At 52.5% G+C, this 25776-nt stretch overlaps 13 protein-coding genes across 13 annotated transcripts; 5 read left to right on the top strand and 8 right to left on the bottom strand.

Annotated features, from left to right (window-relative positions):
• Nucleotides 1-246: 246 nt before the first annotated feature.
• Nucleotides 247-1915, bottom strand: COCVIDRAFT_98350 (hypothetical protein; the record flags this gene model as incomplete). Its single annotated transcript, XM_014701513.1, has 2 exons — nucleotides 247-1378; nucleotides 1428-1915. The coding sequence occupies 2 exons, from the start codon at nucleotides 1913-1915 to the stop codon at nucleotides 247-249; spliced, it is 1620 nt and encodes a 539-aa protein (XP_014556999.1).
• Nucleotides 1916-2444: 529 nt separating this feature from the next.
• Nucleotides 2445-4417, top strand: COCVIDRAFT_98394 (hypothetical protein; the record flags this gene model as incomplete). Its single annotated transcript, XM_014701512.1, has 2 exons — nucleotides 2445-3180; nucleotides 3231-4417. 2 exons carry the CDS (start codon nucleotides 2445-2447, stop codon nucleotides 4415-4417), a joined length of 1923 nt encoding a protein of 640 aa, XP_014556998.1.
• Nucleotides 4418-4917: 500 nt separating this feature from the next.
• Nucleotides 4918-7548, top strand: COCVIDRAFT_37520 (hypothetical protein; the record flags this gene model as incomplete). Its single annotated transcript, XM_014701511.1, has 2 exons — nucleotides 4918-5416; nucleotides 5465-7548. 2 exons carry the CDS (start codon nucleotides 4918-4920, stop codon nucleotides 7546-7548), a joined length of 2583 nt encoding a protein of 860 aa, XP_014556997.1.
• Nucleotides 7549-8172: 624 nt separating this feature from the next.
• COCVIDRAFT_26374 (hypothetical protein) lies at nucleotides 8173-11224 on the bottom strand (the record flags this gene model as incomplete). The annotated part of the gene is made up of 5 exons (XM_014701447.1): nucleotides 8173-8630; nucleotides 8685-9454; nucleotides 9524-9865; nucleotides 9917-10923; nucleotides 11093-11224. The coding sequence occupies 5 exons, from the start codon at nucleotides 11222-11224 to the stop codon at nucleotides 8173-8175; spliced, it is 2709 nt and encodes a 902-aa protein (XP_014556933.1).
• Nucleotides 11225-12568: 1344 nt separating this feature from the next.
• On the bottom strand, nucleotides 12569-13916 carry COCVIDRAFT_37518 (hypothetical protein; the record flags this gene model as incomplete). The annotated part of the gene is made up of 3 exons (XM_014701510.1): nucleotides 12569-13419; nucleotides 13470-13831; nucleotides 13882-13916. The coding sequence occupies 3 exons, from the start codon at nucleotides 13914-13916 to the stop codon at nucleotides 12569-12571; spliced, it is 1248 nt and encodes a 415-aa protein (XP_014556996.1).
• A 1104-nt stretch (nucleotides 13917-15020) lies between these two features.
• On the top strand, nucleotides 15021-16304 carry COCVIDRAFT_98325 (hypothetical protein; the record flags this gene model as incomplete). The annotated part of the gene is made up of 6 exons (XM_014701509.1): nucleotides 15021-15104; nucleotides 15170-15203; nucleotides 15254-15342; nucleotides 15398-15425; nucleotides 15594-16102; nucleotides 16155-16304. The coding sequence occupies 6 exons, from the start codon at nucleotides 15021-15023 to the stop codon at nucleotides 16302-16304; spliced, it is 894 nt and encodes a 297-aa protein (XP_014556995.1).
• Nucleotides 16305-16881: 577 nt separating this feature from the next.
• On the bottom strand, nucleotides 16882-17808 carry COCVIDRAFT_98483 (hypothetical protein; the record flags this gene model as incomplete). The annotated part of the gene is made up of 1 exon (XM_014701508.1): nucleotides 16882-17808. One exon carries the CDS (start codon nucleotides 17806-17808, stop codon nucleotides 16882-16884), a length of 927 nt encoding a protein of 308 aa, XP_014556994.1.
• Nucleotides 17809-18031: 223 nt separating this feature from the next.
• Nucleotides 18032-19555, top strand: COCVIDRAFT_26370 (hypothetical protein; the record flags this gene model as incomplete). Its single annotated transcript, XM_014701446.1, has 4 exons — nucleotides 18032-18071; nucleotides 18128-19137; nucleotides 19195-19443; nucleotides 19499-19555. The coding sequence occupies 4 exons, from the start codon at nucleotides 18032-18034 to the stop codon at nucleotides 19553-19555; spliced, it is 1356 nt and encodes a 451-aa protein (XP_014556932.1).
• A 608-nt stretch (nucleotides 19556-20163) lies between these two features.
• COCVIDRAFT_77369 (hypothetical protein) lies at nucleotides 20164-21392 on the bottom strand (the record flags this gene model as incomplete). Its single annotated transcript, XM_014701507.1, has 2 exons — nucleotides 20164-20608; nucleotides 20698-21392. Coding segments are annotated over 2 exons (1140 nt in total), but the record flags the coding sequence as incomplete, so codon positions are not given.
• Nucleotides 21393-21807: 415 nt separating this feature from the next.
• Nucleotides 21808-22464, bottom strand: COCVIDRAFT_15732 (hypothetical protein; the record flags this gene model as incomplete). The annotated part of the gene is made up of 1 exon (XM_014701428.1): nucleotides 21808-22464. The coding sequence occupies one exon, from the start codon at nucleotides 22462-22464 to the stop codon at nucleotides 21808-21810; it is 657 nt and encodes a 218-aa protein (XP_014556914.1).
• A 71-nt stretch (nucleotides 22465-22535) lies between these two features.
• Nucleotides 22536-22856, bottom strand: COCVIDRAFT_98393 (hypothetical protein; the record flags this gene model as incomplete). Its single annotated transcript, XM_014701506.1, has 1 exon — nucleotides 22536-22856. A coding segment is annotated over one exon (321 nt), but the record flags the coding sequence as incomplete, so codon positions are not given.
• A 227-nt stretch (nucleotides 22857-23083) lies between these two features.
• On the top strand, nucleotides 23084-24593 carry COCVIDRAFT_98357 (hypothetical protein; the record flags this gene model as incomplete). Its single annotated transcript, XM_014701505.1, has 4 exons — nucleotides 23084-23168; nucleotides 23217-23551; nucleotides 23602-24434; nucleotides 24482-24593. 4 exons carry the CDS (start codon nucleotides 23084-23086, stop codon nucleotides 24591-24593), a joined length of 1365 nt encoding a protein of 454 aa, XP_014556991.1.
• A 525-nt stretch (nucleotides 24594-25118) lies between these two features.
• On the bottom strand, nucleotides 25119-25550 carry COCVIDRAFT_26366 (hypothetical protein; the record flags this gene model as incomplete). Its single annotated transcript, XM_014701445.1, has 1 exon — nucleotides 25119-25550. One exon carries the CDS (start codon nucleotides 25548-25550, stop codon nucleotides 25119-25121), a length of 432 nt encoding a protein of 143 aa, XP_014556931.1.
• Between the last annotated feature and the right edge of the window lie 226 nt (nucleotides 25551-25776).

Here is a 25776-nt window from a genome sequence, read left to right as displayed (position 1 = left end):
TCTTTACGAAGTGGGGTACATGGTTCAGAACAAAATCAATTGGCTTCAGCCCCAGATGCTAAACCTATGTAGTGTATGCTATGGTCTGATTCAAACAATAATTCCACCATGAGTGTCACATTCCCATCAAACGCCATAACCATTCAGAGCCTGTCAACGCCGCGATACATGCTAAGCTGCCAACAGTCGAAATATGACTGAGCGCATTCCCACCCCAAAAAACCACAAGACAGAAACCAATATGTCCTACAGCTTGGCTTGAGCCTCAGGCTCGGCTGCGCTAGCCTCTTGATTTCGAGTCACGTTACCCGTGCCGGTGCCTTCGCCAAAGAAGATGACTTCTACAGTCAGGTCGTCCCTGTATCGTCGAGAGAAGGGGCTTGGAAGTGTGAGCAGAGCGCTCAGCTGGTCTTGGTCCTTTCCTCCAAGTGCGTTTCGCACAAGATGGGTCGCGGCATTCTTGTCCTCAACTACGAAGCGCTCGTTCAAGCTGGTCTTGGTACCCCACTGTTGTTGGCGGATGGGCGCACGCTGGCCTTCTGCCGTGTCTCCTGCTTTTTGTTCAACCGGCAGCTGTTTCTGGGTAGACCACCAGCTCTTTAGCCATGATTGAGTCTGAGTACCTTGGCCCCCCGAATTGCTCTGCGCGTCGAGCCACTGGCCAACTAAACCAACTACTTCTTCATTGGTAAGCATTTCCCATAATCCATCTGTAGCCATGACGACAAAGTCACCCTTTTCAGGCTCAATCTTGGTGGTAGTGATGATGGGTTCGGCCGTAACATAAGGTGGAGTCTTGAGTAGCGCTGATGGCGTTCGTGCAAAATAGGACTTTTTCAGTTCGGCATTCGTCTCGAGCGACCATTTGTAGTAGGCATCCCCAAAGGCGCGAGAGGGCTCCAATCCACCTAGAATACGGCCATTACGGACTACATTGGGCTCGCCGGGGTGTTCTCGGCGTAATCGCTCTGCTTCGCTTGTCGTTCCACCAGTCTGATCCTCTGATAGAGGAGTTGCTGTCCATTTGCCATTTTCGCCTCGTCGGCCAAGAATAGCACGAGAGTCGCCTGTGCAGGCAACCCTCAAAAGCTTCGACCGGCTGTCATAGAAGGACAGGAGAGCACATGAACCGGATAGTGCAGGGGCAAGTAGCTCGGCAGCGGCGACTTTAGACTGGGCCTTGCGTACTTTCTTGACAGACTCGTGAACGATTTCGTTGTCTAGCTTGGTGAAGCCAGTTTTGATTGCTTTGTCGATTGCTTCAGGACTTGGAAAGTGCAGCGAAGGGTCTGCAAGGGCGGATTTGTAAGTCGTGTTGAGCTCGCGTGCGACGTAGGAAATCAGCGTTTGACGGAGTTTGGCTGAAGTTACCCAGCCACTACATCTAGTTAGCAGAGCATTCGTATTCTGTTTGACTCTCGGCATACCTGTGACCGTCGAATACGCCCCAGAACATCCAGTCGCTGGCAGATGCGCCATTGTCGGTAGCAGCCAGATTGGATGGGACTTCAATAATCTTCTCAGCGTGGTCATCTTCAATAGGGTCATTGCTGGGTATTTGCACAACGTCATATCGCACTACGCCCTGACCCCTTCCCACCAACCATGATTCTTCATTCTTCCTCAGCTTGGCCGTGGCTTGGTCCGGGTCCAGCATCTCGAGCACTTTCCTGCCATAGTCATCTGTCTCTTTTGAGATGGGCCCAGTTCCCGTGATTGTGCCCGTGTACAGCTCTCCGGGCCCCACGACGAGCGCCTTCCGCGTAGTCTCGTTGTTGGCAGCACTGGTAAGGTTTCTGGCTTGGTCGGCGGGGGAATGCGAGTGACCCGTGGAGTCGTTCCCGTTGTATGCAAAGAAGGCCCCAGAGGCAACTGCTGCAGCCACCAGGGCACCCGTTAACGCGCGGAACTGCATGGACGAAGTCAGGAGTGGGGAGGCACGCTGTCGGAAGGCATGGTGAGCCCGGTGGGCTAGGCCGTTGCTTGGCACAAAGACACCGACACGGGTGCGAGCGAGCTTACGCAGGCACGGGCGGCGTGCAGAGCGAAGCGCTTGAAAGGCAGCCCGCATCTGGCTGGTAGCGTGGATGGGCGTTATTGGAAGGGTAGGTGAGGTTGACAGCGACGGTAGGCTGCGAGCAGTGAAATCATGGTGCAGCGTGGGATGAACGCTTAGTCCAAGCGCTTACCCGCCGTGGGCCCAATCACGCCCTAACCGTACAAATGGCGACTAACATTGAAGCCACACTCCCGAGTACGTCATAACCTTGCCTTTGACACACAATTCTCCGGATAACAAAATGTCTTCGCGAGCGCTACGCAGAGCCCAGCGAGAACTCGAAGAGAAACAGATTCGAGAAAAGCTAGCGCAGGACAGCCAGGATGAAGAAGAGTCAGAGCTCGAGGTGGCGGCAAGGACCGGCGCAAAACCGAGTCTGTTTGCCATGCTAGGTGACGCTGACGACGGCAATGACGAAGATGAGGACGATGAAGACGCAGAGCGTAACGTCGAGCCCGATACCGGCAGACCCGATCATCAAGAAAAACTTGAGTCTGCACCTGCTTCAAAACCATCGAAGAAGAGCAAAAAGAAGAAAAAGAAGGCAAAAGCAAAGGGCAAGGCTATTAGCACAGCCCAGAATGATGCCCCAGTCAAGAGAAGGTCGGATTTGGATGAGATTGATGAAGCTCTCCTTGCGCTCAATTTGACTGCGAACGGCCAAGCAGGTGCTGAGTCGGACCAACAGGGTGCCGTTGTCAGTGAAGAGAAGAAGCAGTTGTTTTCTGCATTGAGTGTTGACACTCAACATCTGCACTCGGCCAACGAGATGAAGAAACTCTTTGGTCGAGCTGCTCTGCAGAACATTGACGACGAAGCGCGTCCCAGACAGCGGGGCCATCAGGGTGGGATTGCAGCTGCCATTGCAGGACGTAACGCTCCCGGTGGCCGCAATCTTGCATCTCTGAGTCTACGTAGAAACATTTTCATTCAAGGCAAGGAAGAGTGGCCGCGTGCTACGTCTGGTGGTCTTGGAATGGAGATTGTTGAGAAGCGGGCAGATGGTACTGTTGAGTACAAGTTTGTGCACAATCGCATGTACCAAGACGTCCAGCGGCAATTTCAGACATGCGTTGCAAGCATGGATCCTGAGCGCATGATTGCACTCCTCCAGCACAACCGTAAGCTGGCCCGTTACCCTGACTGTGTGCAATATTAACCCTCCCTGTAGCATTCCACATCTCGACATTGCTTCAGGTCTCTGAAATTGCGAAGCAGCAACGCGAGAATGCCGCTGCGTCTGATATGCTGGAACGTGCCCTTTTTACATTTGGTCGCTCTGTGCACTCGACCTTTGCTGCTAATCTCGCGGCTGGTAAAGCACGGCTAGACTTTCGCCGTCCAGAAAACCGCGAATTTTGGCTTGCTGTTTGGCGTTATCTCGGTGCATTGAGCACACGCGCAACATGGCGGACGTCGTTTGAGTGGGCCAAGCTGCTACTCGCCATGGACCCCGAACAAGATCCTTACTGTCTCCGACTTCTAATTGACCAACTGGCTTTGAGGGGTCGGGATGCTGAAGGGTTGATCAGAATCGCTGAATCAGACCATCTGCAGCGACAATGGAAGATTCCACCAAACCTGGCCTATAGCGTTGCGCTCGCTCACGACCGCATGAAGGAACCACAGAAGGCGCGGTCAGCACTCCGCACTGCCATCAAACAGTACCCGTGGCTAGCGGCGAGGCTGTGCAAGGAGCTCGATATATCGCCAATACCTAAGCCTGTATGGGGCAAGGAACCCAATAGCGACTACCAAGAGTTGCTCTGTCAAATGTATGTGCCAAAAGCAAAAGACTTGTGGAACACGACAGAAGGCACCACGTTACTGGTGGAGACGTGTTTTACAGTCGGAGAGGACCTAGGAGCAGGCGAAAATCCGTACTTGCTTGCTCAAATACCGGAAAATGATCTCGCGAGGCATGTGATATTGTCAGACAACCAAACACTCATGTCGCTGCTCGACGTACGCGTCAAGTCCAAATATACCTCTGTGTCAGATCCACTGCCTCCAGACGACAATTTGGAGTCTTATGATGCTTCAATAAACGGTATTGCGGCGGGGCGTCCACGAGACCCGGCCGTGCGACAGCAGCTGGTGGCTGAGCTGGAGCGGTACCGGGAATACTTTGAGAGGATAGGCATCGACAGGTTGATGCAACAGGGGCTGAACGAGCACGACTTGATAGAAGCACTGGAGGAGGCAAATAGCAGCGTCGAGGAGTTTAGGACTAACACTGAGGGCTTCCAGCTGGTGCGCATGAGGCTCGCACAGGAGGGCGTACAGGTGGTGTTTGACGAGGGTGCTGCGGACCGGGGGGATGAGCCTGGATCGGAGACAGATGAGGACGAGCAATAAGCAAATGGGCACGAGCACAGGCACTCTGGCGAGATATGACGCCAGCATGGTGGTGCAGTGAGATGGTGTTGCATGTACATGGACACGTATATTTGTACGTAGTATGTATGTAACTAGCAGTATGTAGTAGTGCTATGTATAGCAGACATGACCAAGTAATTGTGCAGCCTCGCTGCGCCGCCTGCAAGCGCCAAAGGCATGGGGAGTGTGGCGCTGTCGAGCCAAAGGAGAGACAGCCATGTCTGTGCTCGGCTCGCTAAGAAGGCTGAGAGACCCTGGTGGCGCTCACGACTGTGACGTACCCAAGGATTGCTGATAGCCGCCTTTCCATATCGCCTAGGGGCCCGCTCTCCTACCCACACGCCCGCGTCTGCACGTGCGATCATACTCGCATCGCTCTGCATCCCCTCTTGTACTTACACATCCCACACATACTACACTTCGCCGCCACTTGTCCTCTCCCTCATCGCTCCAGTTTCCCCCTCATCTCACCTGTCGCTATGAGCGGCGTGCGTGCTCACCTCGCCAGCCGGCTCCGCAGCTCCTCCCTATCCGCAGTCCCCCCTCCACAGCACAGTTCCAACTACTCTCACGACCTGGCCAAGATTGCATCCTCCATCCTCTATCGCTCGCCCCTGCCTTCGGAAGAGGGAAGGCCTGTTTTCATCCTCAACGCTGCTGCCCTCCCGGACTCCCACGATGCCGATTACGACCAGCTACTTCCCTACGTCCTTGCCCGTCTGCCCGAGGAAGATGAATTGCTAAAAGGCTATGAATACGAAGTCGTCTTCTTTGCCGGAGACGGCGATGGCTCCGCAACCAGCAAGAAGCACAGGCCGGGTTGGGGCTGGTTTCTACAGGCCTATCACGTCCTCTCAAGGGCCATGCGCAAGAGACTTCAGCGACTATACATCGTGCACGAAAAAGCATGGGTGAGAATTCTGACTGAAATATTCTCGACCATTGTAAGCCCCAAGTTCAGGAGGAAGATATATCATTGTACGCTTGCCCACACCATCTCCGCGCCTCCATACTGACTAAATATAGTGTCCAGCCTGACTCAACTTGCCCGTGAAATCCCTATCGAGAACCTTCTGATTCCCCCCTCCACCTATCTCGCCGATCGCCGTGTAACTGAAAACATTTCTGCATTCAATAGCAGCGGTAGGCGGGCATTTGGGACCCGCAATCCCTTCCCTGCCGCAAGCAATGGCAAGACCCGCTTTCCACGTGTTCTGAGAGAGACGACCAGCTTCGTTCTCATGGAAAAGAACATCACTTCGGAAGGCTTGTTTCGCGTACCTCCCCACTCCAGATTGCGCGATTCGCTCAAAGAAGCGTACGACAGAGGTCAAAAGTACATAATCTGGAAAGATAACGACATCATGTTGCCAGTGCCTCCCTATCCTCATGCAGAACACCAGGATGAGATACTGGCCGAGCTGCCTCCCACCGATGCATACTCAGTCTACATGGCAGCCGCACTCATCAAGGCCTGGTACGCTGCTTTACGTCAGCCAATCTTTCCCACGGAATCCTACCGCGACTTGCGTCGGCTGTACGGAAACGGCAAGGAGGTTTTTGAGCTCGACAAGCTGACTGATCTCTTCTCCCCAAAGTCTGAATGGTCGTTGTTGCCTGGCATATCCCGTGAAATTCTTTGCCGCCACCTTCTGCCCCTCACGAGTGCAATAGCGGCACGGCAAGAAGAAAACAAAATGACTGCCGAGAACTTGGCTGTCTGTTTCGCTCCAGGGCTACTCTGCGGTCCTGATCAGCTTGAAGATGCAAAAGTGTCTTCCATCATAAGGAGGGTCCTCACTCAAGCAATTGAAATGTGGACGGATGGATTGAGAGAAGCATGTGGTCAGAAAGAAGAAGTCTTTTACGCAGAGCTGAAGTTACCCAGTGATCAGAATGACTGGGACGATCCTGTCGAGGATAGGAGAGACTCAACAGACAGTGAAGTGTCTTTGCCTGACCAGATACAGGGCATCACGTTGCTTGACAACGAGAAACCATCGGCTTCACGCAATCCGCGCCGAGGTCAACAAGATGAGCAGCCACCCGCTCTTCCTCCTCGATCTCACGCACCATCTACCAAGTCTTCTGTAGATTCCATTCAAAGGAAGCCTGCACCACCACTCACAGTGCCTCCACGTTACTCTACTGTCATATCAGATGCCCCCGACGACGTTGCCGAGTCGCCCATCACCTTCGCTGCAACTACCGACGGTTTCGCTCCACCCCGTAATGATAATAACAGCGCCGATCAGCCTCCCAAGCTCCCCCCACGACGGGACGCCCAATCAGATGAGAAGAAGTCTGGTATGAACAACCCAGTTCCAGTCCTTCCTATGTCCGCTTCTGAACGCGCAAAACAAGATGCGCGCTCACCAGTTTCTGCTACTTCTCCAGTGTCTCAATTCAATATTCCCAAAAGGAAGACCCTGACTGCGACGCAGATTGACAATGTCGAGAAGGCCGTCGTCGCGAACAACGAAGCCCACCGAGCCCAGCCTGTAGGCGGCATGGCGCTTCCCGGGCTCACGGGTAACTATAACAGTAATAACAAAGCAGACACGAAGCGTGGCCCATCTTCTGCAGCCCCATCTGTCAAAGACGACACAGCAACCTCACCGCAGCTGCCGTCACCTCAAAGTGCTGTATCAGCACCAGCAACAGAATTCCGCCGCCCAAGCGTCCCTTTCTCTGCAACTCCTTCCAAAATAAGCCGTAGCCCAAGTATCAACTCCCTCGCGCGCCCTGTTTTTCCAACTACCCCTCAAGTCCCCATAATAAGCCACCCCGTGCCGCATAACAAGACCTCGACATCCACTCTCCCCATCCCCTCTGCCGCACCGCGCCTCCGCACCCCGAGCCCAAGCCTCATGCAGCGCATGCCTAGCTTCGAAAAGTTTAACAAGAATTCTGCTTCATCGCCCAAAGACGATGCCGCCGAGTCGTCGGATGGAAGTGTTTCAAGGGGCAGGGCGACGCCGCCGACGACACTGAGGCCCACCAAGATTACGCTCAAGAAACAGTCTGTGGAGGACTTAAGACGGTTGTATGAGGAGCGTGCTGGGACGGCGAGTGCGCTTGTACAGGCGGGCAAGCAGAAAAATGGATAATTGGGGTGTTTAGTTTCTTCCTTGTTCTTCTCCTTGTCTTTTTTTTTTTCCTTTCGCTTGTATATAATGGGATATGCTTCTTCTGTTTTGGGGCCAGAGGGAGAAGGGGGACATGTCTGGGTGGTGCATAATGTATACTTGTTACATCTGAGTTAAGAATATATACATAATGTTAGTAGTCATGTATTACTCTTCTTTCCATTGAATTTGCCTTGTGGCTCTTGACAGGACTTTTGTGTAGTATAGATGATCCTAGGACGTCGAAAAAAACCAGACATGGGAACACTTTGCCTAACAACAAACATGGCACCAATGCTTTGATACTCTAAGCTGTCTACGTACGTAGTTACACACTATGCCGCCCCACGCTTGACTTGCACCAGGCATTTCGTAATCTCAAATCAAACACACCATGCACACGAAAAAAAAAACGCAAAAAAAAGAGAAACCGAAAAACATAACAGGCCCTTGCACGAGTATACCCGCTCTTGCAAACACAAGGGCACAAAAAGATTATGCCATACGTACGGTACATAAATCATGTCCTTACTTTCGTATGCCTTGCCGAAAAAAAAAGAGTCTTCCTCTTCCCTCATCAGCTACACCAACTCGACAAGATGGAAACTACCCATGAGTTCCGTAGACAGTGGTCGTAGGATGAACTTCCTCTCCCTCCTCACCCTTGGCCCTTGATGTCTGCCAACCCATGTGTCCAGGCGCTGCGCCCGCACTCTGCCACCACGTGCTACTGTATCCATCCTGTCCATGATGTTCGCGATGCCCGTGATGTCCATCGTGTGCATCTGAAGGGTACCCCACACCGTCTGTTGGCGCGACATAGGCTTGTCGGGGTGCGTACGAGTGCTCGTGCTGGTTGTTTGGAGCAGAGTACACGTTTGATGCAACACCCGTGTTGAAGCCGTTGACGTGGCTGGAACGCCAGTCTTCGCTCATCCTGAAATCATCGCGTACTAGACGGTTATCTATGTTGGTGTTATCGTGTAGGACACTTTCCAGGACCATGGGGCCTATTTGTTGATAACTGTGGCGGGGCAGGATGGGGCCAGACATACCGGGCATGGCTAGCGTGTAGTGTCAGACTATGCTCAAAATAGAATCTAAGATGATCTACTTACGGTTCCAAAACATGGACTCTGCCGTGTCTGTGGTGGGTGATGTTATTGAGGCAGACATGTTGGTGGCCGACGACATGGGCTGCGCGTACTGGTACGGAAGCGATATGTTGGAGTTATAATTGCTTTGGATAGGCTCGTGCCCAACTACGGGCGATACGTGGCGTTGGGTAGATACCACACTGCTCGGTCTCGAGTGTGCGGGGTGTGTAGCCAAATGCATCATATTTTGAGGGGCAAACATTGACAAACTCTCTCGTCGTTGAGATTGAGCGGAATGGACCGTCCCAGGCCCTGCATTACCACTACTGGCTGTAGAGTTCGGTATCATTAGAGGGGCATCTGCTGGAGGACTCATGTGCCGGTGGGAACTTTCTGAGTCGTTCTTCGGTAGCAATATTGAATTGCTGAATTCTTCCGGAAACGGCAGGTTCCAAGTCTTTGACAAATTATGTATGATTCGGAAGGCCCTTGCACCAAAGTAGTGGCATTCGTGAACATCTTCAAGACCTTGTAATCCCTCGACGAGATTTTGCCGAGACACCTGGTTTTCTTTGGAATAGAGCAGATGTATTGTGCAGACAGTTAACAGCACATGTGTAATAACCAAATGTGCTTGCCGGAAGTTGTACAATTGCCGATGAATCCTGACAATTCTGGACACGTTGTTGGCTGCGTCAATACAGATGTCACGCGGGCGGATGTCGGATTGGATGAGGTCGACCTTGAGTAATGGCCGAAAGAGGTGAATGATAATTGTGTAGTAGAACATGCTATGTGCTTTGTTAACTTTCGGATAATTCCAAGAGAGAGAGAGAAAAATAGAGGGCTGTTGGACATACTGTAATGTCAGAATGTGTGGTTGTGGTTCTTTGTTGCCCTCGATTCCCAAAGAGACTGGCAGTTTTCTGTACCAGGCTTGATATTTGTAGTAACAGTCAAGAAGTTTTTGGCTAGTAAGCCGCTCTTTTGGAGCAAAGAACATATGGTTGTTGTCATTGATGAGTTCTGAAAGCGTTGAGAGCTCTTGTAGGAACATGCGAGAGGTTACAACACCGCTACAGGTGTGTGAAGTACCAGGAAACGCTTCTGGGCCGCTTGTTGTCTCGTCAAGAATAGGCTTTTGGAGTGTGATTGAAGATCGGGGGATTTGGGAGATTCGACCTGTAGCGATTGTCCACACACTTTTTTTGCATTAGCCAACATAACCGTGATGTCTGTGAGAATATACGTACTTTTCTACGGTAAAGCAGCCCCAGAAAGTAACTTTCCGAACCTCGACTTCGCTGGGTGTCAAACCAAGCACATTTTCTACACCGTAATCCAAATGCAACCCGAGTTCGACACACATGCGTATGCATCGCCCAATGTAGGAGAAACCAGAGCTGTCTCTTCCTGCGCTGGGCTCACGAAGTGACATGACACAAAGCGCCTGTACTGTCGTGAGACTCGGGGTTTCATCCTCAAATAACAACCGCCTAGCTTCGTCGAAGAAATGATCTCCTGCCGTGCGGAAGTCGGATGGATCAGTACGACCAGCGGGGTCGTCTGTCATGTGGCAAGCATATGCGCATATGGCATTGACGAGCAGGGAGCAGCAGTACTTGTCGCGGCCAGCTCTGAAATCTTTGTAGAAACACTCTCGGCTGAAGAGGACGTAAAATGGATGGCTCCATGTGAAGTAGAGGTCGAGTAGTCTCTCGACAAAAGATAGATCGTCAGTAACATTTGTCCACGTTGATCCCTGGCGCTGTGGTTGGACACTGCTGATACGAAGCTGTCCGCCGCTGAAATTTTCTTCTTCACGGACGAGGCTCAGGCTGGCAGAGTGTCCAAAGTGCCGGCTTTGGCCAGAGAGGGTTACAGCGGGCTTGCCGAGTAGTACACTGAAATCAGATTCAAGGCTTTGGCTCTCCGTGGGCGTGACGGGGGTCAGGGTTACGTTCTTGCGCCATGTCTCTGCCAGGGCTTCGTTGTCAAGGTCAGGGTTGCCTCGAATGAGCTGAACAAGCTCGCTGACGTGATCCTCTGGCAGCTTCCGGAGGCAGTCAAGGATAAAATCTGCATTGGAAGGGCCCCCAAGGGTGAGGCTGGTGACGGAGGAAGCATCGCGCTTGGTTCCTGCGTTGTTGGAGGTTGCCTGTCCGGCTTTGGTCCGCCGGCTCTCGCTTTCAGCGTCGTAGTGGCAATCAGTCTTGTAGACAGCTGTGCAGGTTGCGCAGACGGGCGTGCCGCCGTCACACTGTGGATAAACGTGTCAGCAAGGGAGCAAACCGCAAGGCTCTGACAGGTGGCCAGACATAATCTTGTCAGTGTCACGATGCGTGGAGCAGTCCGCGGAGGCAAATATCGACGGATGAAGCTATGCCCCTGTTTATTGTTACGAGGTTGTGCATCGAGAAGTTACTTACTTTGGACTTGCGTTTACGACATGGGACACAGGCAGATTGCACGCAGCGACGCTTAGTTGTCTTTGTGTCTTGAGAGTGAGCGTGGTCCTGGCTGTCTCTAGCAGAGGAAGTGGCAGTGGGCCCGCGAGGCATTGTTGGTCAGCGAGCAGGAAAGAATGTCAGTCCACACGGGGCTCCGAGGGCGGATCTAGTTATGACATTGTCTGAGTTGAGCTGGAGAAGTATGTAACACGGGAGATCAGCCACTTGGAGGGAGAGCGAGAAGAGGCGATGACCAATTAGGTAGTTGTGACGTTTGAGGGCCTGTTGCGGCATCCAACGTGCCTCCCCTGGGAGTGCCTTGGCGGATGGGATATAAGATACAGTTACATGTGTAGATTTTATGGCCGGGTGGCGGGCAGGGATGGGCCAGCACCAGGTGGGCGAGGAAGAGGGTCGCTGAGGCTAGCAGCATGGCCAGACGGGCAAGGACAGGATGTTGTGCAGTAGCCAAGCGGCGAACAGGGCAAGGAACATGGCAAAGTTGCACGCAAGTGGGAATTCGAATCGAGAGGCTAGAATGCCATGAGCCCCCCCCCTCGTCAGCTGATCGCCCCGTTGGCGCGCCCTTGGAGCCCGAGCCCGTCGCCAGCCTTTCGCGAATATGGGAGCGACGCGATACCGGAATCGACGTCGCAGGCCAAGGGGGGCCACATCGGGCCATCGAGTGGGGGCGCCTGGGGGGAAGTTTTGCTCTGCTGTACTTACGTATAGCCTCAGGTGGTGGACGAGCAGAGATTTTTTCTGAGCGTTGTGGTCGCAGCTCCTCCGCACGCAGGCGTGAACTGCTGCTCCTACTAGCTTCGGCACGCTACGCCGAGCGAGTGCCGTGGCAATGAGGAGGGCCTCGCCGCCATGCCGCGGCAACAGACGGCCTGGTTCCACTGCCGCGCTGCCACGGCCGACTTGCGAGGACAGCACGGCGGATGGCAGCATTCAGCATTGGTGGCAGCAGAAAAGTATGTATGTACGAGAGTAGCTTGTTTGAGGCCAAAGATGGATGGGCCAGACGTGCGACGGCGACGTTCGTGGCCAAGGTCACGCTGGCGCATGCAAGCGAGCTCACTGCCCGCCGCTGATTGGCGGACCGCCACCCGGTGGCTGAGTGCCGGTTATGGTGCTGGCATAGTGCCTCTACTTGCGCCTCCGCTCCTCGGCCGCGACCGTCACTCCATCCCAACCTCACACAATAGCAGCTGCCCAACTACCCACCGCCCGTCCCAGACTGAGACGTCGCGGCCGCTAGCTAGTTCGCCCACCCATTACCATGGTTGCATGCACCGCTATCTCCAGCCGTAGGCCCCCCTTCCAGCCCCAGCAACAGCCGCACCAGCACCCGCACTCGCACCCGCACACTGTCTATGCTATCCCTTCGATTGGTAATCTCACCACCCGAAACTCGTGTCTAGAGTACATGTAGCCGCCCCTCTGCCACGCCTACTCCTCGCCCCCGCCCTGCATCTGTACCGGCACCACACCCTTGATCGCCGGCAACAGGCTCCGAGCGCCCTGTCGTGCCTGTTGCGCCAGCACTGCATCCATGATCACCAGTGCTGCCATGCTCTCCACGATGGGCACGGCACGGGGCACCACACATGGATCGTGTCTGCCCTTTGCCTCCAGCACACCGTCCTCCTGGTCGTATGTTACAGTCGACTGGGCTTGCCCGATGGTTGCCGCGGGCTTGAACGCCACATTAAAGTAGATGGGTGCCCCATTGCTGATGCCTCCTTGGATGCCTCCCGAGTTGTTTGTCTTGGTGGTGAGCTTGGGCTTCGAGCGGAACACCTTTGCAGACGGATTCTCCCCCGCGGGCACTGCGGGCGCCTTGATGAATGGGTCATTGTGGATCGACCCGGGCACCTGTGCCCCTCCAAAACCAGATCCAATTTCAAATCCCTTAGTCGCTGGAATCGACAGCATGGCGTGCCCCAGCTTTGCCTCGAGCTTGTCGAAGCATGGCTCTCCCAGACCTGTTGGGCAGTTCCTGATGACACAGGCCACTGTACCACCAATGCTGTCCTGCGCGTCTCTGTACTTGGCAATCAAGTCTTCCATGCGCCTGGTAACCTCGTCGCTCGGGCATCGTACTGGTAGGTACTCATCCACCTTCTCCCGTGTAATGGTGTCGACGAGTTTGAGGAACTCTGGGTTTGTGGATGCTGTTGGATGCTCGGGCGTAGGGGGGAACAGGAACTCGTTTCCAATCGAGTTTGTGAATGCAACTATTTCGATACCGTAGGCTTCACGTAAGTACTTTTCTGCAATCGCGCCAGCCGCTACACGTCCTGTATTATGTCAGCCGCAATGCGCCCTAGACGTACATTCGACCACGTACCAATAGTCTCACGAGCACTACTCCGGCCACCTCCAGAGCTAGCCTTTACTCCGTACTTCTCCAGGTACGTCCAGTCGGCATGGCTTGGTCGCGGGTACTTGTCCATTGTCTGGTTGCCGTAGTCTTGCTTGCGCTGGTTCTCGTTCATGACCCTTATGCCAATCGGCGTGCCCAATGTGATGCCAAACTCTGTGCCAGACTGTATCTCAACCCGGTCCTTTTCGTTGCGTGGGGTGGTGATGGCTGACTGGCCCGGTCGGCGGCGCGTCATCTGGGGTTGAATGTCCGCCTCTGTGAGCGCCATGCCAGGTGGGCAGCCGTCGATGATGGCTCCGACCGACAGGCAGTGGGATTCGCCATAGCTTTCACGAGTTCAGTATGTGCGCCTTGTGTATGTAGGGTGAATGCGTACGTGGTGACCCGGAAATGTGTTCCGAACGTGGACATGGTGGCTTCAGCGGAGGGGTACCAGTTCGACTGCTGGGTGTGCGGACGGGGCTTGATATGAGAAAACCAGGGGAAGATGTGATCAATGTACACAGAAGCTGACTGAGGGGTCTGTAAGGTTTGTGTGCGTGTAGAGTCTATTGCAAGTCGGGCCAAACGCGTGCGCTAGAACGACCAACGTCAGAGTCACTCTAGGAGTTTTATTTTAGTGGAGCGCGGAGCAGGGTCGTCTGGGTTTCCGAAGTCGGCCGCCGATGGTAAGGCTGCTTTGACTAGAGCCATGTTGCTTCCCCATCGAACGCCTTTAGGCACAACAACAAAAGTCAGTCAAGGTCAAGAGAGGATAGGATGAATTATGGAGATATGCTTTAGGGGAGCGTTGATTGTGTGATTGGGTAACATGTTGCAATACCATTGGATGGGTTCGGGACAGGTGCATCATATGGCTGCAATCATGTGCTCAAAGCCAGAAGCAGGCAATAACGTCTTCTGTCCATAAGTACATACAGTAACACAAGGCACGGCAAATGCCGTGTTTCCATCCCAGACATGAGTGACAATGTCGAGCTATGGATGACGAATGTTGTCATAATCACGTGATCGGCCAGTCAGCATACACCAAGTATGAGTATTTATGAACACAACTACATATGTACGTAAGCATGTGTTGTTCTTGCATTGTTCCATGCTTGTGGGCAGGGGAGGGCTGGCGAGTGATCAGGTGGGGTCCAGCAATTGGAAGGTCAATGCCATAAGGGGCCAATCGTACAGCTAGACATAGCTGCTGGAATGGCGTCAGATACCTCTCATCGTCGCTGAATTAAAAGGCAGAATGCCCGCCATGCAAGGCACAGCGCCATGACGGCAACGGGTGAAGCTGCCAAAGGCGCTGCCGAGTTCCAGTGCCGTGAGCCAGAGCGACAATGAGCCTCAGATGCGCGCACGTTGGCGACCAAGTGGCAGGCTGTGGCAGGCACGAAGATCGCCCGGGATCTTAGCGCGGACCCTTGCCGTGACCTCTCAAGAAGTTTTGCGCCTGGCCAGCAACACCACCCCCAAAACACCCCTCTATTCTTCCAATTGCACCCCAAACAAGCCGCCATCATGCCCGAGTACGTCAAGGTTGAGAGCATCATCCCCAAGGTCCCCCCGCCGGCCTTCAGCGACATCGCAAAGGCCTCCAACGACGTATGTTTTGGTTCCCCCACGACGAGCTTCACAATAGCGCCATTGCTAACCCGCACCCCCTCTAGCTCATCAACAAGGACTTCTACCACACTGCCGCAGGTCAGACGCTCCCATTGACTCTGCGCGCCCATCTGCTAACCCCTCACCAGCTGCCCTCGAAGTCAAGCTCAAGGCCCCTAACGGTGTTAACTTCACTGCCAAGGGTACCTCTGCCCACGATGGCCCCGTCACCTCCTCTGTCAGTACACTGCCATCAATCGCTAAAGGATGCAATTCGCTGACAGAAGCTACAGCTCGAGGGAAAGAAGTCGCTCTCCAACGGTACGGCAATAACTCGTTCATTTTTCCCCCGCTCTTTCAGCCTAAGCATACCTTTTCATTCATCACCCGGCTTTCACTCGTACATGTTTCACTCGGCGCAGCCTCCAGGAATCTGGGGCTCGTCCATTACAGGCTACGGACTCAATTGGCTGACGACAAACCGTGCAGGCATCAGCATCACCCAGTCATGGAACACTGCCAACCTGCTGGCTACCAAGGTTGAGCTCAACGACACCTTCGCTAGCGGCTTGAAGACTGAGGTCCTCTCCAACTTCAGCCCCGCGGCTGGTAACAAGGGCCAAAAGGTCAACCTTCACTTCAAGCAGCCTGCCTTCCACGGTCGTGCTTTCGTCGACTACTCTGCTGCTGGCGCTATTGGCACCACCGCTGATGCTGTCGTTAGCCACGAGGGCATGGTTGTTGGTGGTGAGGTTGGTTACGATGTCCAGAAGGCTGCCATCACCAAGTACTCGGCTGCCGTTGGATACACCACTCCTCTCTACAATGCCGCTGTCACTGCCACCAACTCCCTGAGCGTCTTCACTGCTTCTTACTACCAGCGCGTCAACCCCGCTGTCGAGGCCGGTGCTCGCGCAGTCTGGGACTCAAAGTCCGGCAACAACGTCGGCCTTGAGCTTGCCGCCAAGTACAAGCTTGACCCTCTGTCCTTCGCTAAGGTACGCCTTGGTCCCTGACATGCACATGGATATGTATGCTAAACCCTTCTAGGCCAAGATCAACAACCTCGGCATTGCTTCCCTCGCCTACAACACCAAGGTCAACAGCGGCCTGACCTTTGGCATTGGTGGCTCTTTCGATACCCAGAAGCTCAACGAGGCCGGCCACAAGCTCGGCACCAGCTTCACTTTTGAGGGTTAAGCGTCTCTCCGGGATGCTCCTGTAGTAGATCGCAGGATGGAGAAAAAATGGACAGAGCCTTTGATTTGCTTTGGTTCTCGCGAAGCAGTACCATATGAATATAGTCTAGAAAGAAGACTAGTAGTCTTGTGCTTTATGCAGTAGGATAATCTTCTTCAATGCAAGCCTTTCAAGACTGTGTACATACATGTATTCTGAATGATTAAATATGGACTAGGTGACATGTGATTTTATAGATGTGCATGTTTCGATTGATTTCCGGAAAGTTTCTAGAATCAGATCTCTCACTAGTAGAGACGGGAGGCACCGCTACTAGTAGTTCCCCACATGTTGGGAAACAGGACTTGTGGAGATGCCGATGCACCTGCAGGGCATGACCTGACATGACACCACGTATAAAAGTTACCAGGCACCTGGTTTTGGGCTATCGCAACAGGTCAGGGGCACGTAATGCAGGGCTGTACTCTGGCCTTGGGTCGATCTCCCTTAAAGACGCGAAGAGCGTTTACAAAATGGGTCTAGTGTGCTCCGATTTCTAAGGTAGCGTAGTGTAAACGATATCTATGTGATGTATCAATCAGGTGGTTTCTTTCCTCTTGGTAGTAGTAGTATGCCCATCGTGGCGATCACCAAAAATGTTTGCCGTCAGCCCAGCGAGCGCAATAACGCCCGACACCATGATAAAGTTGGCGAGCATATTGCCCTTTTCCCACTCTTGTTCCACTTTGACTGTCCCATGCATCTTTCTCCGTCGGGCCCATATGTGTTCTTGTACATTTTCGTGCATCTCTCTATGCTGCTGGTCGTTAAAGTGCGGGACCGCATTACCCTGGCTCTGCTGGCCAGGCCCAAAGCCGCCATAGTCGCCGTAGCTTTCCTGGCCTGCGCCCTTGGCATTTGCCCCTTCTGAATGCGGGCTCGAATATGCGTATTCGGCTCTCTTCGCGCCGTGTCTCCCGTAGCCCCCTGATTTGTAAAACGATGGTGGAGGGCCTCGGAAGGTGCTGCGTTTCTTGTTTAGCCCGCTCGCTGGGCGGGACCCGAATGCGGCCGAGCTATAACTCCCTTGGGGAATGTCGTTGCCACCCTTGTCCCAGCGCGATTGTCGCTGCGCAGACTCGAGCTGCGCATCGTACTGTGCACGCTTTTCGGGGACAGAAAGCACATGGTATGCTTCACTTATCGCGACAAAGCGTGTGGAGGCGTCGGGATCATTGCGGTTATGGTCTGGGTGGTTTTTCTTGGACAATGTGTAGAACTGGCGTTTGATCTCAGACGCAGAAGCGCTCGATGTTAAGTGCAGCGTTTCATAATGGTTTTTCAGCGAATCGGCACATCGTGGGGTCGAAGCATGGAAGTGAGAGATTTGTTGTATGCGCCGCGGAGGTGCAAGTACTGTGCGACGGAGACATGAGTGGCAGACGTATGGCGCGTTGAAGGTCGCTGGCAGAGGAGCCAAGAGTGAAGCGAATGGTCGCAGGAGAACAGATGGGCGGGGTGGCATTGCCCGAGAACAGCATGAAAAAGGGTTACATTAAAAGTTGGTGGTTGAGTGAATGTACGCGGTGCATAGAGAACGTCATCGCCCGTCACGAGGCTAGCACAGGGTCGGATTAGTCTGCAGCGACTCCGAGCCATCGGGCAACTTAGCGGGGGCGTTACAAGGCCCTCGTAAATTTCAAGATCACCCGCAATCCTAGCACCACTCTTCTCGTTGCACAGTCAACATGGCCGCAAAGGTAGCAGACGATGTCGCCAACCTAAAGCGTATGTTTTCATAGAGATTATGGCTATACATCGCCACAGCGACTAATGACGTATAGTGGACAACTCTCAGAGCAAGCCAGCCAACGGCGCGGCGCCAAATAGCGACAAGCCCACGGCCGACGCAGAACACGAAGACTCGGACGATGACAACGAAGCCGAGGACGGTACACTAGAGGCCGGTGAAGGGGCAGCAAAGAAGAAGAAGAAGAGAAAGCCTAGAAAGAAGAAGAAGGCTGGTGCTGCAGGTGCGGGCGGACCCAAGGTGCAGACGGCACCGCCTCGAGTCCGTGTCGACGAGCTCTTCCCCAACGACTCATATCCAGAGGGTGAAATTCAGGAATACGTCAACGAGAACTCGTATCGAACCACCAACGAAGAGAAACGCCACCTCGACCGCATGAACAATGACTTCCTTACTGAATACCGCAAGGGTGCAGAGATCCACCGTCAAGTACGACAGTGGGCGCAGGGATGGATCAAGCCTGGCATGTCGCTGACTGAAATTGCCGAGGGCATCGAAGACTCAGTCCGCGCTCTGACAGGACATCAAGGCCTTGAGGATGGAGATGCGTTGAAAGCGGGCATGGGTTTCCCTACTGGTCTCAGCATAAACCACTGTGCCGCCCACTATACACCAAACGCAGGCAACAAAATGGTCCTCAACTACGAGGATGTCATGAAGGTCGATTTCGGTGTCCACATCAATGGTCGTATTGTCGACAGCGCCTTCACCCTGACGTTTGATCCCGTCTACGACAACCTTATCAACGCGTGCAAGGCCGCTACAAATGCCGGTATCAAAGAGGCCGGTATCGATGTCCGTATGAGCGACATTGGTGCTGCTATCCAGGAAGTCATGGAGAGCTACGAGGTAGAAATCAAGGGCCAGATGCTGCCCGTAAAGTGTATCAGGAACCTGAACGGACACTCCATTGGCCACTTTACCATTCACGGAGGAAAGACGGTACCTATCGTTAAGGGAGGCGACCAGACAAAGATGGAAGAAGGTGAAACTTTTGCCATTGAGACCTTTGGTAGCACAGGAAAGGGTTATGTCCGAGACGATGTAAGATTCCCCTCATTCTACATCCTAACAGCTCGCTAACAATTCTTCCTTCTGCAGATGGAAACCTCGCATTATGCCAAGATCGCCGATGCACCCAAAGTCGCTCTTCGCGTCTCGTCAGCAAAGACGCTACTCAACTCTATCACCAAGAATTTTGGCACCCTGCCTTTCTGCAGGAGATATCTTGATCGCTTGGGTCACGACAAGTATCTTTTGGGTTTGAATAACTTGGTTAGCGCAGGTATTGTAGAGGCGTATCCTCCACTGTGCGATATCAAGGGAAGTTATACCGCACAGAGTGAACACGTAAGTCCTGATACTAACACCCGTACACTGGAATGTGCAAGCTAATACGGTGTAGACGTTTGTCTTAAGACCAACGTGCAAGGAGGTGCTGAGCCGCGGTGACGACTACTAAGCGACGCATCTTTACGAGCAAAAACAAAACATCTGAAGGGAGGATGGGCATATCAGGTTTTGAGAAATAGGAGAGAGCTACAATGGAAAGTAAGCGCAACGACGAAATATCATCACTAGGCATAGTTTGATTTCGTCTTCTCCAAAGAAAAAGAAAAAATAGCATGATCAGGATTCTGTGTAAACACTCGATTAAGAATAGAGTGGAAATGAAAAAGAATATTCACCAATTTTAGAGATGGCGAGTAGTGCGTGTTAGATGCGGGGCGTCATGCTTGTACTTTTGCTTTTTCTACGACTTATTGGTTGTGGTGAGAAGACGCACCTTTGCAAGATATGCTCCATATTATATTCTCATTTCATCTAAATTTATTATTATTATTATTATTATTATTATTAAAGTAGCTGTAGAAGTAGCTAGTATCTCTTCTATCTCACCTAACCAATCTCCAATGTTCTGTCTCAATCATGTCATACCCTCTTGATGCGAAAAGCCTCCGGGCTAGACTCATCAACACAGTCTGACTGCACAAGCAGTTCGTAAAAGCCTCTATGCAGCCTCTGCACCGCCCCCGAACCACCCGTCTTCTGCTTGCTTGCAAGCATAATCTGAACCATGGGCCTAACCGTATGCCAAAGATGAAATACACTCAACTCCGGCTTCCGGCACACGTCCATCAAAGCTACATTCCGCTTATACAGCGTCCAACCCGACGCTGTCCCCTTGTCCGTTTTCTCCTGGCACAAAGCATACCCGCTCTCCCACATACCAGGCAGGCGCAACTCGCCCTGCCTATACAAGTCTTCAAAATGATCCCATATTCCTGTCGACGACCACATGTCAACCCACCAGTACGGCACCACGACGCACATTTTCGAAAACGACAATGCTGCAGCGCCGAGATTGTGTGGTTTGTAGAATGTGGTGAAGAAGCCCGGGCGATCTAGGGTCCAGATGCTGCCGCCGAAGACGTAGAGTTCCCAGGAATGACCTAGTTCGGCAAGGTGCTCTGAGGCTTGGTGGAGGGGCTCGATGGAATCGGTTTCGGGGGCCCTGTTGTTCACATCAGCATAACTTTCTTTGTTGTTTCAAGGAGGAAGACTTTGTGCTATGTGCTTTGTTTGGGAAGAAAAAAAACTTACCAAGGCTTGACTTCCCTGCTAAGACGGTATTGCCACACGATGTGCGCGAGTTCATGACATAGCGTGATTGCGAGTTGTAGATATAGCGTTTTTAGTTCGTGAGCGGAGCCGCCGTGGCTCAAGAGGTACTTGAGACTGAACAAATACTGGGTGTGCAGGATGATGCGTGGAGTGTCGAAGAAGGGGTATGCAGCCGCCAGTATGAGGCTGTGGCGGAATCGTATGTACGCTGCGGTGCTGCCGAATGCGCAGCCATCTATGCGTGCCATGCTTTTGTCGAGGTTTTCGAATCCGATTTCTAATACGTAAGGCAGTTTTTTGGTGAAGAAGACGTGTAGCTCGCTGTCTGCATCGTCGCTGCTTTCGTAGGGCGTGTTTGCTAAGTAGCGTCTGCGGAATTTGTCGACTTCCACTCGACCGAATAGAGTGTGCTTCCACCATTTTAGAATTGCGGGCTCGGTCATCAATTTTGTGGCGATTCGGAGGGCGGGAAGTAGTAGGGTGTAGTCTTCTCGTTTGAGGTCTGGCCATCTTCTGCTCTGGAAAAGAGGGTGGATCTTATTGTCGAGATCAATCTTTGGGAGACGAATTATCCTGCTTAGTTTTCCTCGCCAGCCATATGGTATAGCTCCAGAAGTAATCCTAGGGCTTTGAAGCGCTGGTAAGTAATCCAGATCAGCCCCTACATCTGCATTGAGATTTCTCAGGCATGCGCTAGGGGAAGACATGGTTATGGTGAGAGGAAGTTATTCGGGAGAAGAGCTAAGGGCTTCTTTTTCTTGTGAGTACGTTGTGGGAAGGCTCAAGGGAGGCTTGGGAAGTGCGAGAGTGGCTGCGTCTCAAGTAGTGGGAAGAATGACAAGGGGGAACTTCAGAAGTCTGGCCCCCAGTACGCCAGTTTTCTGAAGTACTGCCTCGAAATATAAGAAGGGCGTTTTCCAAAATATGTATTTCTTATTGACGTTTGTGATCCGGTGCCGTGGTTGTGCATCAACTCGTCTCCACTCATTGGCCCAGCGCACTGCTCAACCATAGTTCGTCAACCCTTCTTCTTCGTTATACGATACCTATTTCAATTAGTGAAAGCATGCCCCTTGTCTCTCGCAATTCTTACAGGAACAATTTTTCTCTCGAGTAGACGTCCTTGTCTGGGTCGTCGTCCACCTCCTGCACATCGAACATTTTCCGCGCCGTCTTCATAAAAGTCAGGTCTGCCCGTCTTCTTCGCTTGAAGCAAAAGTAGCACACGGTATTCTCGCCAATCAGATCCTTGAGTGTTTGCTGCAAGAGAGGGAAAGCCGGTTCAAAGTACACACAGTCGGCTGCGAGGATGATGTCCGGGTGAGATGGTAGCTGCGGTGGCGTTGGTTCACCCCAGTCGTACACTGATGCCTTGATACGTGACTCCAGGCCATTGAGAGCGATATTGCGCTCCATAAGGTCAAACATGGGTATCTGATCGGTGATATGTAGCGGCTTATCCACGTTACAACCTATTGCGACAGCTAGTCCAACGAGCCCTCCTCCTGCACCGAGTTCGACGATTTCCTTTCCAGCGACGTCATCGCGATGTTTCCGCAGCATGTACTTGCTCAGGACCATGCCTGCGGGCCACAACTGCCCACCACAGCCGTTCTTCAGATCTTCATGCAGGCTTAGTGGGGGTGATAACAGGCCGTCAAAATCGACTTTGGAGACCCCAGCAGATTTGATAGGCGCAGCAGGTACCAGGTCCTGGCTCACTGCGAAGCCGTCGAGTTCAAGCATTTTTTCGGAATCCTGGGGGGAAAATAATGTTCTAGCAACGGAGAGGTGAAGTTGCCTATCTTTGTGGAGGCTCAAAACAAATTAGTGCGTTGGTGCGGCCCGCAGCGGCGGGACATGCGGGGGCGTTCAAGGCCCGTTGTGGCCTTATGTATACCATCCTGTCCCATCATTCTGGTCATTGGACCGTTCAAGCAACTGGATCTTATACTACATGCCATTCCAGAATATCGATGATGCACCTTGTCGCAACCCTCAGAGATGCAGCCATCCGTACTTAGCATCGGCAAGTAATACGCCTCCGGCCGGCTATCTGCACCCGTCACGATCTCATTGCTTATCTTGTAATCACGGCTAAGATCTACCTCGCGCCTCGGCTCTACCAATTGAAGGTGCGTCCTAGCGAACTGCGTTGCACATGGAAAGCCACAATGCGAGGCATTTCTTGTGGGTGGAGTGGATACCAATAGCAGAATGCGCTCGGTCAAGGTGGCTTGCTCACATCTATTCTATTTAAATTCATGTCTCCCGCCTTCCTCAAAGCCACATCATCACTACATTTCCACAAGGAACCTCCCGGACAGTTCGTGGGCAACGCCATTCCCGAACCTAGAAGCCTACCATGGGTCTCCCAACAGAGGTCTTGCAGGCCTGGGATGCTTGCGACCGTACTGACACTCTTTTCGTACTGGTCTGCTCAGTCTTTTGTACGCTCGCATCTCATAACGGTAGATGGTATTTGCTGACCGAGAAAGGCTGGGGAATAATTCCGGCAGTAGGTATTGCATACAGCGGGTACACTACGCGCTCCAACTCTCTTGCGGCAATTATGCCTGCAATTCTCTCCGTTATCGTTTGCTCAATACAGTGGTTTCTGATCGGATACACGTTAACGTACGGAGAAGGGGGCGCCATCTTCGGAGGTTTCAAGTATGCACTCCACAAAGGTGTTTTGGCGGAGCCCGTGGGAACCATACCAGCAGTCCTCTTTAGCTTCTTTCAACTCGTCTTCCAGGCTACGGTGTGCGCAATTGCCGTCGGTGGTGCCTGTGAGAGAGGCCGCATACTGCCACTGATACCTTTTATTTTCGTAAGCCGAGTAATCTTTTGGAAATTCGATTAATATCCTGATTTGAGTAGTTGTGGTCAACATTCATATACAACCCCCTAGCACACATGGTTTGGGGCGGAGGCTTCCTCATGGATTTGGGCGTCCTGGACTTCGCCGGCGGAACACCGGTGCACATCAACTCCGGAGCAACAGCAACTGCCATGTCTGTTTACCTTTCTTATCCTCTGTTCCGCTCACGCAAATCATCTATACGAACACCATCGCACCTGGTCATCCATCGTCCGGTCAACTCACTCTGCCAGCTACTGGCTATGATTAGTATTTGGGGTTCATGGCTCGCTTTCGATGCTGGAACGACTCTTGCATTCAACTTCAAGTCAGTCATGGCACTTTGCGTTACGAACCTTTGCGCCGCCTCTGGTTCGCTGACGTGGATGCTGTATACGTACATGGAAGTCGGTCGCTGGAGTTTGGACTCTTGCTTTATGGGCGCCATCTCGGGGCTTATCATGATTACGCCCTCGGCTGGCTTTATTGATTTACCAACCGCTTTCTTCTTCGGCATCCTAGGCGCACTGGTCTGCCGTCAGGCACTCCGAATCAAGTTTACTGACTTTGCTCGACGCTGGCGCTGGGTAGACCATGGTGACACTTTTGCAACGCACTGCATTGGTGGTGTTCTGGCTACCATATCGACCGGCTGCTTTGCTCGAAAAGAAGTTGCGGGATATGATGGAGTGACCGAGATCGTTGGAGGCGTCTTCTTTGACGGTAATGCACGGCAACTGGGTATCCAGATTGTGGAAGCTCTTGTTGGATTCACCTGGTCGTTCATTGGAAGCTACATCATTTATGCACTTATTGATTGCGTTCCTGGCTTCGAGGTGTTGGCCGAGGACAAGTGAGTAGTGTCACGGAGCAGGAGACTATATTGCTGACATATACTAGGGACATCATCACAGGCTTGGACGCAAGCCAACTAGACGAGGAAACACTATGGACGGAGACGCAGAAATACTACCCTTATGCTGAACTCGAAGGTGAGCTGCACCTCGATTAAATACAGCGGGGGAGATTCGAATTGGTAATATATGATACAAATGGTGCAAAAGAAGAGAAAACATACTATGTCGATCAAACCAGACGAGAGTAGCCGAGATCACCAAGTGCCAAAGTTAAATTCCCATGTTTATTGCTGGATACGACGGACACTATGTTTGTCCCAAGGTAGTGGAAATTACAGATGATACTATAAGAATACGAGGACACGTGCGCTGTACCAACTACCTGGTTCCAACTCACCGGCAAATCCACCGTCGAAATTAGATCGACAAGAAGACGGGTATTGTTTTGCTCCCTTGACAAGGTTCGATATATCAACCCGTATATACATGCGTACACAAAACCCATCAACTATACACCCAAAACCAAATCTTTCCCCTCTACCCCGCTAAACACCCCAAGCTCCAAGCACACACCCCAACACTGTTATATAAAGCCAAAAAGAACCCCTTGATAAACATATAAGAGTCATCCGCCCAGCAAAAAAAAAGAAGAAACAATAATAACAACACAAAACCCGACATCACCCCTCCAACGCCCTCAACCCCTCGACCAAAACCCCAAAACTCTTCACCCTCTCATGCCCCCTTGCCCCCATCTTCTCCTCCCTTACCACCTTCCCCTCCCCCTCCCCAAACCCCTCCTCCAACTGCCTCTCTACCTGCTCACGATCCAGTACCCTCCTCGCCTCCTCTAATCCGCCTATATCGCGCGCATTCGTAAACCCCATTTCCCTCAGCGTCTGCAGCGCAAGATTGGAGCGGCGCCCGCTGCGGCAGTAGAGCGTGATGCGGTCGTCTTTGGCGACTTGGATCCCCTTTTCAGCGTACACGGCGGGGAGTGTGGAAATGAGTTGGTATTCGATGTTTACAGTGGGGGAAAGGTCTGAAGTCAGGTAGCCGGTGGAGAATTCGCTTGGGGTGCGGACGTCGATGAGGAGGTTTTGGGGGGCCATTTTTCTTTATGTATTGTGTCTTTGCCTGGTTTTCCTTTTTTCTCTTTTATGTGTGGTATATCTGATCTTTGAGTGTGCGTGTGTATGTATGTTTTTCGTGGGATGAATAATGTAATGTATTTTATGTTGCGTGGTTGCTTGGTTTGGGGATGGAGAGAAAGATAGATGTTTGGCTGTGCTTCTCTTAAACAAGGTGACTGATGCTCGTCATCGGCGCGGGGAATTC

Source organism: Bipolaris victoriae, assembly GCF_000527765.1.
Source record: "Bipolaris victoriae FI3 unplaced genomic scaffold scaffold_39, whole genome shotgun sequence".
NCBI lineage: Eukaryota > Fungi > Ascomycota > Dothideomycetes > Pleosporales > Pleosporaceae > Bipolaris > Bipolaris victoriae.
Note: the sequence above shows the minus strand (reverse complement) of the source record. Positions and strands in the feature narration are given on the sequence as shown.